Here is an 18,312-nt window from a genome sequence, read left to right as displayed (position 1 = left end):
TGAGACATAGAACATAGTGGCTAAATAATGATTGTCTCAGTCAAACAGACCTGCATCAGAATTTTTGTTCAGCCACTTACCATTTTCATAAATGCAAAATATGGCTAACAAAAGTATGTATCCCATAGGCTGTTGTGAATGTGAGTAGAACACTGTGTGGGAGGTAAAAACACTTCCTATGTGTTAGCGCCAAATTTTTATTCTAGAGACTTGACAAAGTCATCCATTTTTGTTTCAGGCAGAAGAGCACAAGAACCACTCCCACTGACAGCTTTCTAGTTTCTCCTTTAAACTTCAGAGGAGCATCTGCACTGAGAGACTGGAATGGTATGCTGGTTGAGGGCACTGGCTCTGGGATTTGTATTCCAGCTAGTCCACTGGACTCCTGTGCCTCATTTGAGGTTTTTTTCATCTGTGAAATGGGGATAATGATAAAAACATTATCCATCTCATAGGGTTATTATGAGGCTTAGTCAATACATGAAAAATGCACACAACAGCACCTGAAGGACAATAAATGTACAGTAAATATGGGTCACTACTTCTCCCCATAGGTGATGTATTCCAAATTTTTAGTTCACAGAGAACAATGTAATTACTTTGGAACTCTATAGAATGTTAGAGCTGGAAGAGATCTTAGGAAGCACTTCTAGTCCAACTCTCTCATTGATTAATTGGTTGTCAAGGAGGACCAGAACTAAATAGCCTGACCAGGATTAATATCCAGGCCTCCTAATTTCTTTTCTTTTTTGAGACAGAGTCTCACTCTGTTGTCCCAGGCTAGAGTGCAGTGGCGCCATCTCGGCTCACTGCAACCTCCACCTCCCAGGTTCAAGCAATTCTCCTGCCTCAGCCTCCCGAGTAGCTAGGATTACAGCTGTGTGCCACCACGCCTGGCTAATTTTTGTATTTTTTAAGTAGAGATAGTGTTTCGCCATGTTGGTCAGGCTGGTCTCGAACTCCTGACCTCAGGTGGTCCAACTGCCTCAGCCTCCCAAAGTGCTGGGATAACAGGCGTGAGCCACCGCGCCTGGCCTGGGTCTCCTAATTTCTATTTAGTGCTAAGTCCACATCACTGTGCTGCTGCTTCTTAATGAAAACAGTAGAGATCATTCAGTCTTTCCTCCCTGCAAACCACCAGGCCATCTTCCAGAAAGAGCTAGAGCTAAACATCTGAGAAGAAATCCATCTCATTAAGACTTTCAGCAACCATTGCCCCAGGTAGCACTTTTTTTGGGAAGTAGGGGAAGTGGGATGTAATCTATTTCCCAAGAATCCATACCCAAGAGATACATGAAACAAAAGTTTGAAATAGTATGAATTCCTTTTAGGGATTATACTGGTTAATATTTATTAAATACTTTCTAAGTGTTTGACACAATATTAAGTGCCTTTTGTTTTTTGATTGAATCCTCCCAACCCAGTCCCACTGCCCTAAGCTGCCCTTCTATGTGCTCCTGCAGCTACCTAGTATTTCCCTGCTCAAAGTATATATCACGCTGCCATGTAACTGTCTGCTTACTTGTCTTGGTATCTTACCAGACTGTAAGCTGAAAAAAGGACCGGAATCACAATCATCATGTTTATCATTCATTTCCTCTTTCAACAAATATTCCTGAGCATGAACAAGACAGAAATAGTCCTAGTTCACTGTGGCGGATATGCCCTTCTTACAATGTGACCTCAACATACCTCCCACTGGGGGTGAGGGTGCGATCCTAATATCCCATTCCCTTGAATCTGCCCCTACAGGGTACAGTGGAAGTGATGCTATGTGCCTTGTAAGGCTAGATGACAAAAATGCCATGCATTTCCACCTTGTTCTCTTATGGCATTCACTCTTGGAATCCAGCCTCCCATAAAGCTACTGTGAGGAAACGCATAGTAGCCTATGCAGAAAGATCAGATGGAGAGGTAACCAGTTTAGCCGAGGCCCCAGACATTATAGAACAGGGACAAGCCTTTCCCAGTGTGCCTTGAATTCCTTACTCACACAATTGTGAGCATAATAAAATGCCCACTAAATTTTGGGGTGATTTATTACACAACAATGGTAACAGGAACAACCACACAAAGCTTAATATTGAACAAGGAATAAAGATACAAAATACCTGACTCCAAGGTATTACCTATACCTAACACAGTAACTCGAACAGAGTAAGTTATTTGTTGAGTGTCTGAAGTAGTTATGATGCCTATTTTGCAGATGAGGAACTGAGGCTTTGAGAGTTAAGAAACTTGCCCAAGGCTACTCAGCTAGTGAGTGGCAGAACAAATTAAAACTCAGATCTAGGCCTGATGCGGTGGCTCACGCTTATAATCCCAACACTTTGGGAGGCCCAGGAGGGAGGATCACCTGAGGTCAGGAGTTTGAGACCAGCCTGGCCAACATGATGAAACTCCATCTCTACTAAAAATACAAAAAAAAAAAAAAAAAAAAATTAGCTCGGCATAGTGGCACACGCCTGTAGTTCCAGCTACTCAGGAGGCTGAGGCAGGAGAATCACTTGAATCCAGGAGGCAGAGGTTGCAGTGAGCTGAGATAGCACCACTGCACTCCAGCCTGGGTGGCAGAGCAAGACTCTATCTCAAAAACAAAAGCAAGCAAACAGAAAAAACAACAAAGAAAAAACTCAGATCTAAACTCACGTATCTAACACACTACTCTTCCGTTACTCTCAGTACTTACAATTTTACTGTAAATATACAGTAGTCTGGCTGGGTGCAGTGGCTCACACCTGTAATCCCAGCATTTGGGAGGCCGAGGCGGGCAGATCATGAGGTCAGTAGTTCAAGACCAACCTGGCCAACATAGTGAAACCCCATCTCTACTAAAAATACAAAAAACTAGCCAGGCGTGGTGGTGGACACCTGTAATCCCAGCTACTCGGGAGGCTGAGGCAGGAGAATCGCTTGAACCCAGGAGGCAGAGGTTGCAGTAAGCTGAGATCATGCCATTGGACTCCAGCCCAGGCAACAGTGCGAGACTCTGTCTAAAAAACAAAACAACAAAACAAACAAACAAAAAGGCAGTCTGTTTTAAAATGGGATTGTCAGTACTTAAAACATTCTGGCCTAACAGGATTTGTCATGCAGTTTCATCACTGAGATGGAAACCCACATATCACATTCTCCAAAAAGCTTCTCCTGACCTTCATAACTCAAGTGATGCCAGCTTCCCCAACCTCCCCAGCATTTCTACTTCCTATTCCATCACAGTCTTGTTTTCCCAGCACTTGTTCCTAGCTGAAACTGTCTTATTAATTTGTTCATGAGTCTACTCTGTCTCTCTGACATGAATATAAGCTCCACGAGAGTAGGAACCTTGTCTGTCCTGTTTACAGCTATATCCCTAGTGCCTAGAACAGTGCCTGAAATACAGGAGGTGATCAAAAATTATTTATGGAATGAAGGAATGATTGCATTCAGGCAAAATGAATGCCCACTCAATCTTATTACTCACCAATTGATGTGAAAATAGAGAGGATAAGAGAAAACAAAAACAGAAGGATTGCAGCAGAATCATTCCATACAGTAAGGTCAGTGGGAAAAAAATGGAAGAGGGGTTGGGATCCATGCTACAATTCATCTACTTAGAAAACCATAAACCTTGAGTTCACAGACTGTCAATCCAACTTTCAGCTAAGTAAGGGCTGATGAGGAGAAAGGTGTTAAAACTTAGAATGGAGATGCAGGTAATGGATGGAGTAGGGGGCCACACCTCCTAACTTCCATTCATAACCACCGATCGCTCATTCACAAAAACACTTCGCTGAACCACAGCAAGGACAATTGTTGGGGATCCTTAAACAGCAGACCTTCTCCTTCACCCTGTCCTTCTTATGCACTAGATCCAGCTACCTGGGATGCAGGTGCTGTCTCCCAAAGGCAAGCAAGTGGCAGTAACCTAGCTCTTCACGGAAGAGGCAAGGAGAGAAATCTTCAGACCTAGGACAGGGTTCTCTGCATATGCAGGTCCCCAACGGCTCTATTTCTCCCGGGTGGGAAGGTGACCGCTCCTCAGGACCTCCCAAGTGCTAGGCACTGTGCCGGGCTCTTAAACATGCTTTTCTTAATTTACGGGCCATTCCTTCTCCCCAACCCAGTAATTTAGAGAGGCCTCAAGTAGAACTTCATTCCCCAGACCCGCTACTCTCTACCCCAAGAAATCTTCAAACTCCAGGAGTGATTAGGGAAGATAAAAAGAAATCTGGCGTGGTCTAAGAGATAGAACGGGAGGGGAACGGTGTTAGGGCAAGAAGAGGTTATACTGGGCTGGGGCCCAGGATCAGTAAAGATAAGAACGCGGTCTGACCCTTTCCAAGCCCATTATGTCCATCAGAGGAGATGACGAGGAGCAGGAAACTGAAGCCCAGCAAACAGGTGGCCCCGAGACGAGGCCGCGTCTCCATGGCAGTAGGTGCGCGGGGCCACGGGGCTGAGCGGACGGAGGGCCGGAGTCCCAGCAGACGGTCCACACCGTTCCCCGAGCGCGGCTCAGCACAACCCCTCTCCTTCCCAGATTTTTTTTTTTCAAACTCTGGAGGAAGTGATGTTAGACGGATGTGGGTGGTGCCTCCGGGGTCCGGTTTGGGATGGAGTGAGTTTAAAGGTGCAGATCACGTAGAAGGGTACGAAAGCTGTTCTCGAGCGCGAGTTGCTTTCCATGGATTCTGGGTGTCCAGGTCCCGGGACGGAGCGGGAAAATGTGGGCCAAGATAGTAAGGGCGGGAGAGAGGTTCGGGAGAACCGTTGCTGCTCGCGTTCGCCACCAGTCCAGCCCCTCCCCCCAAGAACCGCTCCACTTCCTAGTCAAACGCAAATTATTGATTCGTGAGGTCAGTCGCTCCCAACAGTGGGCGAATTGCCCACTGGCCTCGGATTCTCCTTCCCCCTCCACAAATAAAGACTGGACGACTGGATTTCATTGTTAGGTTCCTGCCAGGGTCTCCGAGGAGACCTGGCAAGCCTGTTCTGCGGTGCGTGGGCTCGTGCCGTGCAGGCATGCACTTCCCCGCTGGAGAAGCTCTGTACCTTATTTTTCCTTGCAACCGCAAATCTTCTACTCAGGGATGATGCAACCAACTGATGCAAGCTCCGAGAAAACCAAACTTGGGGCCTCTTATTGCAAAACTGACTTAGGTGGACTTAGGACACCAGGACAGAAGTCACTGCAGGCTAAAGTGTAAAGCTTCTGGTTATTTTTCTTGTAGGTTGAGGATTTCTTCCCAATTTTTCCCCTCCGCTGTATAACAGGTGAAAATGTCCGGTCTTTTTCTTCCTGGTACTAGTTGAGTCCTAAAGTCCGTACTTAATGCATAGCGAAAAAGCAACCTAACAAAAGTACACACCCAAACAAAAACATACCGACCGCCCTTTTATTAGGTTCCTTAAAATTGTAGGCAGGGACACAATGGAACGCTCGGGAGACTGCAAGCCCCAGGATGCTGCGCGGCCACCTGCACCTGCCGCCACTAGCACTAGAGGGATGCGCAAAGTAGGCAGGGCGTTGGAGTTCAGATGTGCGCTCCCGGGATAGGCTGCCCCGGAGAGGGAGAGGCGGGGTCGGGTGTGTCACGTGGACCTGCTCCCGCCGCCGCTGCCGCCGCCGCCGTCGTCTTTCTCTGTCTCGGCTGAGGCAGCCATCTTGCTGTTGCCGCGTGCTGTTGTTGGAGGACCCTCCCTGCTTCAGGTGAGACCCCCGGCGGTCCCGCCACTCCACGGCCATAGGCCGCTGCGCACGGTCTCCCCCCGCCCTCTCCTTTCGACACCCGCCAACCGCTCAGGCTGCCACTTCCGCCGTGGTGCGGCGAGCGGGGGCGGAGGCGGCTGGCTTGGCCTGTCGGTTACCGGCGGCGCAGCTGGGGGTCGGCACCTGTGGGAAGGTCCCCAGCACCACCGCCCCCTGTGGGAGCGAGCGGGCCCGCGCTGTTGCCGCCGAGATCCCGTCCCAGGAGGCGGGTAGACGCCCCTCCTCTGTCCCATTACTCCTCATTCACAACAGCAATGTTGTGTGCTTTGGTCTTTATACATGCTCTCTGTTGTCATCTCATTTGATGCTCCCAGCCTACAGATAGGGACGCTGAGGTTACCACTTCCCGCCCTCAAGTCCAGGGAACCGAACTCAGTTGCAGCGCTCTTCACCTTGTAATGGCAATGTTTGTTTACAAGTCGGCGTCCCTTGCCTATCTTGATAACCCCCTCTGCCTGCTGACTGACCGACAGGCTGAGTGTTGCACAGCTAGTGAATGGCGGTTTCAACTTCCGTTCCCACGTTCTTGCAGTTTACCATAGTTGTCCCCTCGGGAGTGGTAACAATAGTTACCAGTAACTGTGTATCTTCTGTGAACCATTCCCTGTGGTTGATAATGTTTTAACCCTCAAAACAACCCTGTGAAGTACGTGGTGTTATACTTTTGCAAATGCAGGAGGAAAACAAGTTCAGAGAAGAAAAATACCTTTCCCAAGTGGTAGAACCTTGGTCTTTCTGATTCCAAAGCCTGCGCTCGTCTTAGAGAAACCCTGCATAATAAAAAGTCAGGACTCAAGGTTGCAATTATTTTTATCTCTGTGTAAACATGATGTATGTGAAAGTGCCTACCACAATGCTTCTAACTTAGGCACTTAATAAATATAGATAAACCTGTTTACACCCTTTCTTGAGTCCTTGAGAACAGTGCTAAAAGATCCTGGGATCCCCAAGGAAGAACTCATTAATCATGTGGCTTTAGGAAGTTACTTCTCCCCTTTGGGCCTAGGAAGGGACTTCTCCCTTCTGGGCCCTCATTTCCTAATCTATTAAGATGGGAGGGAGGGAACTGTTTTGTTTGTAATTTACACTTTGCTGCTGCTAGCAGGTGTTGAGATGACATCACAGACAGGAATGGGTGCAATAAAGTAAAGGTTGATTGAGAACAGGGAATTAAACTAGGTGATCTTGGAGGTCTACTCCAGATTCTGAGCTTGACATCTCATAGACAGTCCAGTCCTCTTTCTTACTTGAATTCCACACACCACAACTTGCTAAGAAACAAAAGACTACTCTTCTTCCTCCCCTACTGCCTTGAGCTCTCAGTCTACCTAAAATCCTTTTTCTCTGAGATACTCCTTAGGAACAAAATTTCTCAATTCTGTTGTCCTGACCACCTGGAATGGAATCTGTTCTTTCATCTATACCTGATTTGAAGAGTGAATTTTGTTCTTGCTTTTATTTCAAACAAGTCAAGACTTTGTCTTGGCATCCCAACCTCTGTCTCTTCTCTTGGGAATTGTTAATTCAAAATGCAAAAGAATTCCAAAGGGTTTACCCAGTATCTAGGTCTAATGTTTTTCCTTAGCCCCCCTTTTTTTTTTTGCAATAAATTCCTTAGGCTCTTTGTTAGTTCACTACACTCTCATGGCCACATTCCTTTGAGAAAAGTGAATGTTGATCGTTTTCTGTGGATATTTGAGCATAGGAATTGGGATTTCAGTCATCAAATTTAAGTCCGTGGCAGAGCTAAGATTGGCACACAGTTAAGACTTCTTGTTTTGAACTCTAAACACACTTCCTCCTATAAAAGTGTTTTTAGCTGCTTCAGCATTGTGATACAGTGCTGAGCAGAGTGAAGAATCATAAATTCTAAATATTATTTGGGATCTGGACATTAGCCTTAAAGAAGAGATATATACAGGTTAGTGCCTAAGTACAGTGTCAAAGTACAAAGTGGTTAGTAATTATATAGTCTTCGATGCTCCTTTATTAATCTCTCAAATGAAGCAAACAGTATCTTTTTCATGGGAATGATGACTATACAGGGTTTAGAGAATTGGCCAAGGAAGGTTTGATAACAGCCTAGTCCTTTATTCCCTCCTCCACATCTCAGTAATGATTTGTTGATCCACAGAACAAGTAAAACAAGACTTTTATTTTGGTGGTTTTTTTTTTTTTTTTTTTTTTTTTTGAGATGGAGTTTCACTCTTGTTGCTCAGGCTGGAGTGCAATGGCACAATCTCGGCTCACCACAACCTCCACCTCCCGAGTTCAAGCGATTCTCCTGCCTCAGCCTCCCGAGTAGCTGGGATTACAGGCATATGCCACCATGCCTGGCTAATTCTGTATTTTTAGTAGAGACAGGGTTTCTCCATGTTGGTCGGGCTGGTCTCGAACTCCCGACCTCAGGTGATCCACCCACCTCGGCCTACCAAAGTGCTGGGATTATAGGCGTGAGCCACCATGCCAGGCCTTGATTGGCTTTTCTTTGTTTATGTAATGTGGAATGTTATGACCCATTATAAACTTAAAAATATTTTTTTCTTAGTGGGAATTCACTGACCAGACTAGATTCATGATGTTAGAATCTTCAAAATCAAGATTACCTTTAAAAAGCTTGTTTTAGGAGTCTCCTCTCCCCCCCAACATTTATTACTGTAGCAAAGATATGTTTTTGTTAAATTGTGCAATGAAGCATTTTACCCTGTAGGCAAGAATATCTTGACAAGTATAACATACTGTATCAGTGCAGGGTATTGAATGAACTCTGGAGAATGCTGCAGAAGCACCAAACGTCTGAAAACCTGGTTCTCTTTCCCCATTATTAACATACCATCTGACCTTGAATAGAGGATGTGACTACTTGATATCTTGACAGCTAGACAGCCTTTTGTTGAATTTCTTCTTTGTTCAGCTTTTTTTTCCTTTTATCATCTTTATGGTTTATAAGAAATACAGAATGTGATTTGGGAGGGAAAAAAATCTACTTGAAGATTTTGCTAATAACATTTGGTAACAGCTCTCTGCTGTAAAAATCTTTGGGGGAAAAAGCTGGCTTGCCTACAGAGATTTCATAATTGATTAGGCTTAACTGAATGCCAAAGGATTGAATCATGTTTTAAGGAGGGATCTTTGAATAGGTGACTTTGAATCCCATTCTATTTTATTTGTATATTTGATTCCCTCATGGTAATTTAATTTTGATTTTTAAAAATACCTGGTTTATGAAGCTAGAACAAGTTATTAATGTTTATTAAGAATATAGACAGTATTAACATGGTCATGGTGTTGATGCATACTACAAGCTCAGTGAACCAGAAGGTACTGTTGCATAAACAGTTTGTTGATTTCGGTAAAAGAGTGACTTTAACAAATCTATTTTTCCCCCCCTAGATTTACCAACAGCATGAATCAAGAAAAGTTAGCCAAACTTCAGGCTCAGGTCCGGATAGGGGGCAAGGTGAGTGTGGCATAAGAAAAACTGATAGGAGAATGTATGTAACCAGATAGTGTTATTATTTCAGATTTGTGGTCATTGAAAATCTAAAATCTTTTCAATAATCAAGATCAAACCACATTCGAATTTGAAAATAACTTGTCTGGATCTAAAATAGGTAACTAGAACACTCTTCTCTCTGATGATGCAATGGAAATAGCCACATTTGTTTGAATCCTAACTCTTAACATCTGCTAGTTATATGATGTGAACAAGTTATCCAACCTTGTTAAGCTTCCACTGTCTTACCTGCAAAATAGAAATAATCCTACATAAGGTATTTAAAGATTAGGGTAATATTTATAAAACACCTAACATGGTGTCTAGCACAGAGTAGATGCTTAATAAATGATAGCTGTTATGGTTAGACTCACTTCCAGGGCGTAGCAGATGTTAGGGTTACTTCATCTTGACTGGATATTACCTACTTGTACAGAGGTTTAGCTGGAGATGCTTAAGTTGATTATATATTTTGTTCATTGCTAGGTTTTCCTCACAGATTCTTACCTGTTCTTCCATGTTGGTGAATATGAATGTGAGCTTTCTTATTCCCTGTACTTTTTAAAGCCTAAGGAAGAGCTAGTTGTGAACAACAAAAGTCTTTGATTCTCTTCAGCTGTGGCACCAGGCTCAAGGAGAATATTCTACCCATATCTCTGCCCAGTACAATCTTTGCAAAAGGGAAAGAAAGAATAGTACTTACCTCAGACCTGAAATGGTAGGCAGGACACTGCTTTTTGTAGTGGGTCCCAGTATGTCATTTACACGGACAATAACCACAGCTTCTGGGGATGAGCACAAGGGAAGGGAAGAAGAGCCAGTACTTTCTCCTTCTTCCACAGTGATACAGTTATATGAGTCTGGAGTTAGATTAACACAGTCATGTAACAACAGTAGTCACATTGTACCATCAAGTGTGATGTGATGTGCCAATGCAAAAACTAGGGATAGTCAAGAACCATATAATATACCTAGAAGAGCGAGCTTGATGTAGCACATGGCCATTATGTATTTTAAAACTGTGGTTGGTACATTCAATTTAGCTATTGTATATTGAGCACCTACTATGTACCAGGCACATAGAAGATAAACAAGATCACAACTCTGCTTGGGAGAGAGATGCTCACAATTATAATGGAGAATAGTGAGTGTTATGATGAAGTACCAGGTGCTCTTGCCTAGAGGAGACAAGAAAGTCGTTACTGAGCTCTTATTTAAAGGATAAACAAGAATTTATCACTAGACAGAAAGGTAATGGCTGGCAGAAATGTAATGGACAGTGGCTCACACCTGTAATCCCAGCACTTTGAGGGGCTGAGGTGGGTGGATCACTTGAGGTCAGGAGTTCAAGACCAGCTAGCCAACATGGTAAAACCCTGTCTCTACTAAAAGTACAAAAATTAGCCAGGTGTGGCAGAGCACGCCTGTAGTCCCAGCTACTCAGGAGGCTGGGGTAGGAGAATCACTTGAACCCGGGAGGTGGAAGTTGCAGTGAGCCAAGATCGCACCACTGCACTCCAGCCTGGGCAACAGAGCAAGACTCCATCTCAGAAAAAAAAAAAAAAAAAAAAGAGGGTTCATGGAGGTAGAGTAAAAAGGGTTGTTATTTCCATACTTGCAAAGGCACATACGGTGCTAAGATAACACGGTACTTAGTGGAATGGCTTGCTTTAATTTGGTACAGCTATTCTTTTTTTTTTTTTTTTTTTTTTTTTGAGAAGGAGTTTCGGTCTTGTTGCCCAGGCTGGAGTGCAATGGCACGATCTCGGCTCACTGCAACCTCTGCTTTCAGGTTCAAGCGATTCTCCTGCTGCAGCCTCCCAAGTAGCTGGATTACAGGCATGCGCCACCGTGCCCAGCTGAATTTTTGTATTTTTTGTAGAGATAGAGATGGGGTGTCTTCATGTTGGTCAGGATGATCTTGAACTCCTGACCGCAGGTGATCTGCCCGTCTTGGCCTCCCAAAATGCTGGGATTACAGGTGTGAGCCACTGCGCTCAGACCTTTTGTTTGTTTGTTTTTGAGACGGAGTCTCTGTTGCCCAGGCTGGAGTGCAGTGGCGCAATCTCAGCTCACTGCAAGCTCTGCCTCTCAGCTTCACGCCATTCTCCTGCCTCAGCCTCCATATAGGTGCCCGCCACCACGCCCAGCTAATTTTTTGTATTTTTTTTTAGTAGAGACAGGGTTTCACTGTGTTAGCCAGGATGGTCTCAGTCTCCTGACTTCGTGATCCGCCTGCCTCGGCCTTTTTTTTTTTTTTTTTTTTTTTTTCGAGATGGGGTCTTGCTCTATCACCCAGGCTGGAGTTCAGTGGTGTGATCTTGGCTCACTGCAACCTCCGCCTCCTGGGTTCAAGCGATTCTCCTGCCTCAGCCTCCTGAGTAGATGGGATTACAGGCAAGTGCTACTACGCCTGGCTAATTTTTGTATTTTTAGTAGAGACGGGGTTTCACCATGTTGGTCAGGCTGGTCTCAAACTCCTGACCTTCTGGTCTGCCCGCCTCGGCTTCCCAAAGTGCTAGGATTACAGGCGTGAGCCACCGCGCCTGGCCGGTACAGCTATTCTTTAGAGTATGTAATGGATAGAGAATGGCAGGAAATGAAATGACCAGGTTTTTGGGATTCCATCATACTTTTATATGCCATACCAAGGAGCTTGGAGTTTTATCCTGTAGGCAGTGGGCAGCTATTAAAGGATTTTAAGAAGGAAATGACTGCCATTTTAGAAACGTAACTGCTGGAGTTGTGGAAAACGGAACGAAATGGAAGTTTGGCATGTAGGAGAACAGTTGAGAGGCTATTGCTATAGTATAAGGCAGCAGTCCCCAATCTTTTTGGCACCAGGGACTGGTTTCATGGAAGACAGTTTTTCCACGGATGGGGGGATGATGGTTTTGGGATAAAGCTGTGGCACCTCAGGTCATCAGGCATTAGTTAGATTCTCATAAGGAGTGCGCAACCTAGATTCCTGGCATTCACAGTTCACAACAGGGTTCTCGCTCCTGTGAGAATCTAATGCTGCCGCTGATCTAACTGGTGGTGGAGCTCAAGCAGTAATGCTCGCTCATACCCCCCGCCCCACCTCCTGCTGTGCTGCCGTGTTCCTAACAGGTCACAGACTGGTACCGGTCAGTGGCCTGGCGGTTGGGGACCTCTGTTATATGGGATACAAATTTAGGAGTTGGAATTGACACAATTTAGTGACTGATGGGATATGGGGGGTGAAGGGCATGCAGAAGAATCTAGGATAACCCACAGATTCATGATTTTAGAGACTTGAGTATATGGTGGTACCACCAGCTACAAAAGTTAGGAAATACAGAAAGAATAGATTGGTAGACTGATAAGCTTTAAGACATGTTGAATTTGAGGTACCTGAGGATCATTCGAGTTGAGGTATTCACCAAGCAATTGAGCTATCCCTGAGTCAGGAATGCTTCACAAGTGAGTGCCTATGTAAATAGTCCTTCAGCAACTAGATTTCAAGGCATCCTCTGCCGTCACATCTCTCCTCCACTCCCACCAGAATTGCTGAGACTGAAGCCCCTACCTTCCCTCTATAAGGCTGATTCCCTGAGTACTACTATAGGAGCTGCCCAGAGATTGTAACCACTATTCCATTCTCCTTACTCCTACCAGTTTTAGAAATATTTCACCCTCAATACTTAATAAACTGATCCAGGAATTTAATCCATTATTTTAAATAGTATTTCAATGGAAAAATGTATTTAGAGTTTCAAAGTATCAATTTAGAAATGAACTTTTTCTTTCTCAGTAACTAGCATAATTTTCAACCTGTTTGCTCAGGCCAAGATTCTAAGCATCATCCAAATGCCCTTTTTTTCTCGTATCCCACATGCAATCCATCAGCAAAGTCATGTGGTCTCTTGTGAAAATCTAACCCCTCACCATCTTCACTGCCATATTCCTCATCTTTTGCCAGGGTGGCTACAGGAGCCTGCTGACTGGTCTCATTATAATCCATTTTCCACATAGCAACTTCAGTCATAAATAATCAGATCAAGTCACTCCCATGCTTGAAACCTTTCAATGGCTTCCCATTGCAATCAGAATGAAATCTAGCTCCTGCCCATGGCATTCTAGGCTACATAATCTGGTCCTTGCCTATCTTTCTGATTTCATACTCCTCCTCCGTTCCCATTGTTCACTCTACTCTAGCCATACTGGCCCATTTTCTCTCTTCTAGAAAGGACAAGTTCAACCTTGTTTCATTCTGCTTGGAACATTCTTGCCCTAGTTATGGGTCTCAATTCTTATGTTACCTCTTCAGAGAGGGCTTTCCTAGACTTTCTAATAAAGTAGTGCTGTACTCCCACTTAGTCATTCTTCCTGTGCTCTAGTTTTGTTTTTTTTCTTAATAGTACTTAATCCCATTTGAAATTGTCTAATTTGTTTATTTATTGATTTTTTTTCCTCCTACTGTAATGTAGGTATTAATTTTCAGTTATGTCCTAATTCCCCAAATTTCAGAATATCTTTAGACTATTGGCAGGGGGTGGTAGTTACTATAAGAAATGATAATGTTTTAAAATTGTTATAAAGTACTTAAATTGTCTTGAAGTTATACATTATGTTTTATTAGCAAACGGTATCTTGTGTTGAAATGATAAAGGCTGGATATTAGATAAGAATAATTCAACCCGAGAAAGCTGATAAGGAAAAAAAAGAACTGGCTAGAACTGACCTTTAAAAATCTGCATTAGGCTGACAGTCACAACCTCTGAGCAGTCTTATAATATTAATCATTATTTTTTATGTGGGTTTTAGTTAGATTATTGTGATATATAAGATGTGATTGCAGTTGCCAGATGCCAGGCATGCTAACACTTCTGTTTGGTTATTTTTCAGGGTACAGCTCGCAGAAAGAAGAAGGTGGTACACAGAACAGCCACAGCTGATGACAAAAAGCTTCAGAGTTCTCTAAAAAAACTGGCTGTGAATAATATAGCTGGTATTGAAGAGGTATGATCACTTTGCAAGTTGTTAAATTATGTGGGCACATGCACAAATAATTGTCTAGACCTTTCAGATGTAAAATATCAGCTTAGAAAAATCTTTGATATTGTCACTGATGTCTTTGAAGGACTGTGGCACTTTGATTTTTGTATGAAATTAAATGATGCTCAAAAAAATAATTTTAGTAGACAGTGAAGGATTTTCATACTTTTCAGGCTCAAGATATTTGCATATATGACAAAATTATGTAACTGCTTTTGATTATTAATATAAAATATGTCTCCAATAATATAGAAATAAACCCCAACATTTCTTCAGATGAGATAGACTTTTTTTTTTTTTTTTTTTGAGATGGAGTTTTGCTCTGTCACCCAGGCTGGAGTGCAGTGGCATGATCTTGGCTCACTGCAACCTCCTCCTCCCAGGTTCAAATGATTCTCCTGCCTCTGCCTCTCGAGTAGCTGGGACTACAGGTGCGTGCCACCATGCCTGGCTGATTTTTGTAATTTTAGTAGAAATGGGGTTTCACCATGCTGGCCAGGCTGGTCCCAAACTCCTGACCTCGTGATCCGCCCGCCTCAGCCTCCCAAAGTGCTGGGATTACAGGCGTGAACCACCGCGCCTGGCCAGACTTTTTTTATTATTTAAGATTTTGGACTCATGGCTCAATAGCGGTAGACTTTTTTACCCTACTGCACCTTTATATTCTACAGAGTCTCATTAGTTACTGCCTCAGCCAAAAGGCTTTAGCAATAGCTTTACATGGGTTAGATTTCTTAGTAAAACTGTTTCAAAAATTGTTTAAAATGTGTAAGTCAGCTGGGTGCAGTGGCTCACTCCTGTAATCCCAACACTTTGGGAGGCCAAGGCAGGCGGATGGCCTGAGGTCAGGAGTTCAAGACTAGCCTGGCCAACATGGTGAAACCCCATCTCTACTAAAAATACAAAAATTAGTTAGGTGTGGTGGCGCACACCTGTAATCCCAGCTACTCGGGAGGCTGAGGCAAGAGAATCACTTGAACCCATGAAGCAGAGGTTGTGGTGAGCCAAGATTGTGCCATTGCACTCCAGCCTGGGTGACAGAGTGAGCATCCGTCTCAAAAAAAAAAAAAAATTGTCAGTTTATTGTATTTTGATGACACTATTTTTCTCAAATGTGAGACCAAAGATTAATGTCATTCCAAAAGATGCTTAATAAATAACAACAACTACTACTTGGGATTTTACCACCTAGATTCACTTCTGCCTGATGATTCCATTTGTTTTTTTGTTTTTTAAGACAGAATCTCACTCTCTCCCAGACTGGAGTGCAGTGGCATGATCTCTGCTCACTGCAACCTCCGCCTTCTGGACTCAAGCAACTCTCCTGCCTCAGTCTCCCGAGTAGCTGGGATTACAGGTGCCCACCACACGCCCAGCTAATTTTTTTTTTGTATTTTTAGTAGAGACAGTGTTTCACTATGTTGGCCAGGCTGGTTTCAAACTCCTGACCTCAAATGATCTGCCCACGTTGGCCTCCCAAAGTGCTCGGATTACGGGTGTGAGCCACCGCACCCAGCCAATTCCATCTGTGATAGTAACCAAAGTTTATGCTTTCACTGCCATAAGTTAAATTTAATCGTTACTGTGTGTGGTACTACCTCACAATTTTAAATAGATGACTAGTGTACATGTGCTATAAAACATGCATCAGAAATAATGTGGAGGTAGGGGCTAGGCACGGTTGCTCACACTTGTAATCCCAGCACTTTGGGAGACCAAGGCGGGCAGATCTTCTGAGGTCAGGAGTTTGAGACCAGCCTGGCCAACATGGTGAGATCTGTCTCTACTAAATATACAAAAATTAGCCAGGCATAGTAGTGCGCGCCTGTAATCCCAGCTATTTGGGAGGCTGAGGCAGGAGAATGGCTTGAACCCAGGAGGCAGAGGTTGCAGTGAGTAGAGATCATGTGAGACTCTGTCTCAAAAAAAAAAAAAGAAAGAAACAGTGTGGAGGTAGGGATCATTAATAAAGAAATGGCAAAGAAAAGGTAGTGGAATGGCAAAATGCCACATGTTCCGTCCACCTTGCATATATAAATGAATAAAATTAACACATCATTTAAATCTGTTTTGTACGTTGAAAATCAGTGTACTGATAAAATAGTAGAAAATGTAAGCCACATGCGTACTTTTCCTTTCAGCTTGATGTGACTGTGCCTTCTTACTCCTAGATACAGATTAGAGCTTCATTTGTAAGACTTGAAATTATATTTAGACATTATTTTTTTTGAGTTATTGAAAGCTTTTATATATTTTGACGGACCTGAAATATTTTTAGAGAGACCATTCTCTCAATCTTAGATAAATATTAGAAAAAACAAATCTAAGTTCCTTCAAACCTCTTTTTAAAAATCTAAAACTTGGTAAAAATGAGTAAGTTGCAGTAATACACATGAATTCTGATAATATTAAACCTAACCTACTTGTAAATGTTTATACAATTTTATATCTTTGCCTACCTGTCTACCCTTCAACTCCTCTGCCCCCGAACCTCAGCACTATTGACATTTTGAACTAGATAATTCTTTGCTGTGAGAGCTGTCCTGTGCATTATAGGGTATTTGGCAGCATCCCTGGCCTTCACCCACTAGAAGCCAGTAACACCCCTACACTCCTAGTTGTGGCGATCAAAAAATATCTCTAGATATTGCAATATGTACCTTGCAGGCAAAGGGCACCTTTAGTTGAGAAACATTTCCTTTTTTGGGGGGGGGACAGAGTCTCGCTCTGTCGCCCAGGCTGGAGTGCAGTGGCCAGATCTCAGCTCACTGCAAGCTCCGCCTCCTGGGTTTACGCCATTCTCCTGCCTCAGCCTCCCGAGTAGCTGGGACTACAGGCGCCCGCCACCGCGCCCGGCTAGTTTTTTGTATTTTTTTAGTAGAGACGGGGTTTCACCGTGTTATCCAGGATGGTCTCGATCTCCTGACCTCGTGATCCGCCCGTCTCGGCCTCCCAAAGTGCTGGGATTACAGGCTTGAGCCACTGCGCCCGGCCAGAGAAACACTTCTTTAGAGAGGAAAAAAAATTTATTTATACCTTCCTTGCAGTATAGATTTAACTGTGTAGTATCTCCAAGGACATGTTTTTCTAAAGTTTTTGTTCAGATCTGGAAGACTTTATGGCTCTCATAATTAGTAAAACTTTTAGTGTAGGGGCAGCATTGATTTTATAAGTGTTTTACATTGAAATAAGGAACAAGTTAGTAATTTTTGATCTCTTCAGAATATAATCAAACATATAATACTGTGCTGAGGTCATGGTGTTGCTGTAATTGAAATCATCATAGCAAAGTACTTAATGATAGTCAACATTTATTAAATATCTGCGTGCCAAGCATTTTACTAAGGACTTACTAGACAGTGATACAAGATATTTTGCATGGCCTCTGTCTTTTGTAGCTTATGATCTGGTGGGAAAACTAATTAGACAACTAGACAAATCAATATGTATTATATCCTATTTCAGCTTCACAATATCCCTTTGAGTTGGTTGTCGTTGGTTACAGATGAGAGCGCTGAGGCTTAGAGAATTAGGTGCCTACCTAAGATCACGTAGCATAGTAAGTGCTAGAATTCCAGGTTTGAACTAAGGTGTGTGAAAACCAGAGTTCATACTATTCATTAATTTATCTTGCTTTTGTTCTTTTCATTTATACTTGATTATATTCATTTTTGGCCTTTTCATTTCCTCCCTTCCCTCCTCCGCCATCAAAAAAAAGGGAAAGTAAGAGGTTTACCTGCCTTATATAGGTACTGAGCACCTACCATGCAGAATTCATTACTTAAACCATTATCGAAAAGAAATCCCCATCAGTATTTCCAAGGACATTGCTGTTTCTCCTTTTTCGAGTCTTAATATAGGCATTATTTCCTCCCAGAGGCCTTCCTGGTAGCACCTGTACAGCATTTGTGCAGAGAAGGGTTAGGTGCCTTTCCTGTGTGCCTCCACAATGCCCTGTATCTACTTTTTATTATAGCACTTACTAAATTATATTACAAATTCTTTTTTGTTAATATTGCCACTGCAATTTTTTTGAGGAGTTATA

The 18,312-nt window shown here is 43.3% G+C and overlaps 2 protein-coding genes and 1 long non-coding RNA gene across 9 annotated transcripts in view; 2 read left to right on the top strand and 1 right to left on the bottom strand.

The window, feature by feature from the left end:
* The window catches only part of TXNDC12 (thioredoxin domain containing 12), a 34,475-nt gene extending 29,894 nt beyond the window's left edge, over positions 1-4,581 (bottom strand). The window contains 1 exon segment of the mRNA NM_001266161.1: positions 4,316-4,581. Within this exon segment, the coding sequence (NP_001253090.1) occupies positions 4,316-4,412 (97 nt within the window). The 5' untranslated portion in view covers positions 4,413-4,581.
* LOC144333415 (uncharacterized) lies at positions 280-2,016 on the top strand. Its single transcript, XR_013402046.1, has 3 exons — positions 280-327; positions 1,142-1,221; positions 1,753-2,016. It is a non-coding gene; the product is annotated as an uncharacterized LOC144333415 (long non-coding RNA).
* A 971-nt stretch (positions 4,582-5,552) lies between the features above and the next one.
* BTF3L4 (basic transcription factor 3 like 4) overlaps positions 5,553-18,312 on the top strand; it is a 31,568-nt gene continuing 18,808 nt past the window's right edge. For 3 of the 7 annotated variants that reach the window (XM_028844736.2, XM_077993142.1, XM_077993145.1), the window contains exons 1-2: positions 5,623-5,692; positions 14,118-14,231. Coding sequence is in view for 2 of the 7 variants with exons in the window: in NM_001266981.1 (NP_001253910.1) it covers positions 9,159-9,212; positions 14,118-14,231 (168 nt within the window). In the remaining 5 variants the exon portion in view is untranslated. 7 annotated transcript variants of the gene reach the window in all.

This window comes from Macaca mulatta, chromosome 1 (genome assembly GCF_049350105.2).
Source record: "Macaca mulatta isolate MMU2019108-1 chromosome 1, T2T-MMU8v2.0, whole genome shotgun sequence".
NCBI classification, from domain to species: Eukaryota; Metazoa; Chordata; class Mammalia; order Primates; family Cercopithecidae; genus Macaca; species Macaca mulatta.
This window is presented reverse-complemented; position numbering and strand designations above follow the sequence as displayed.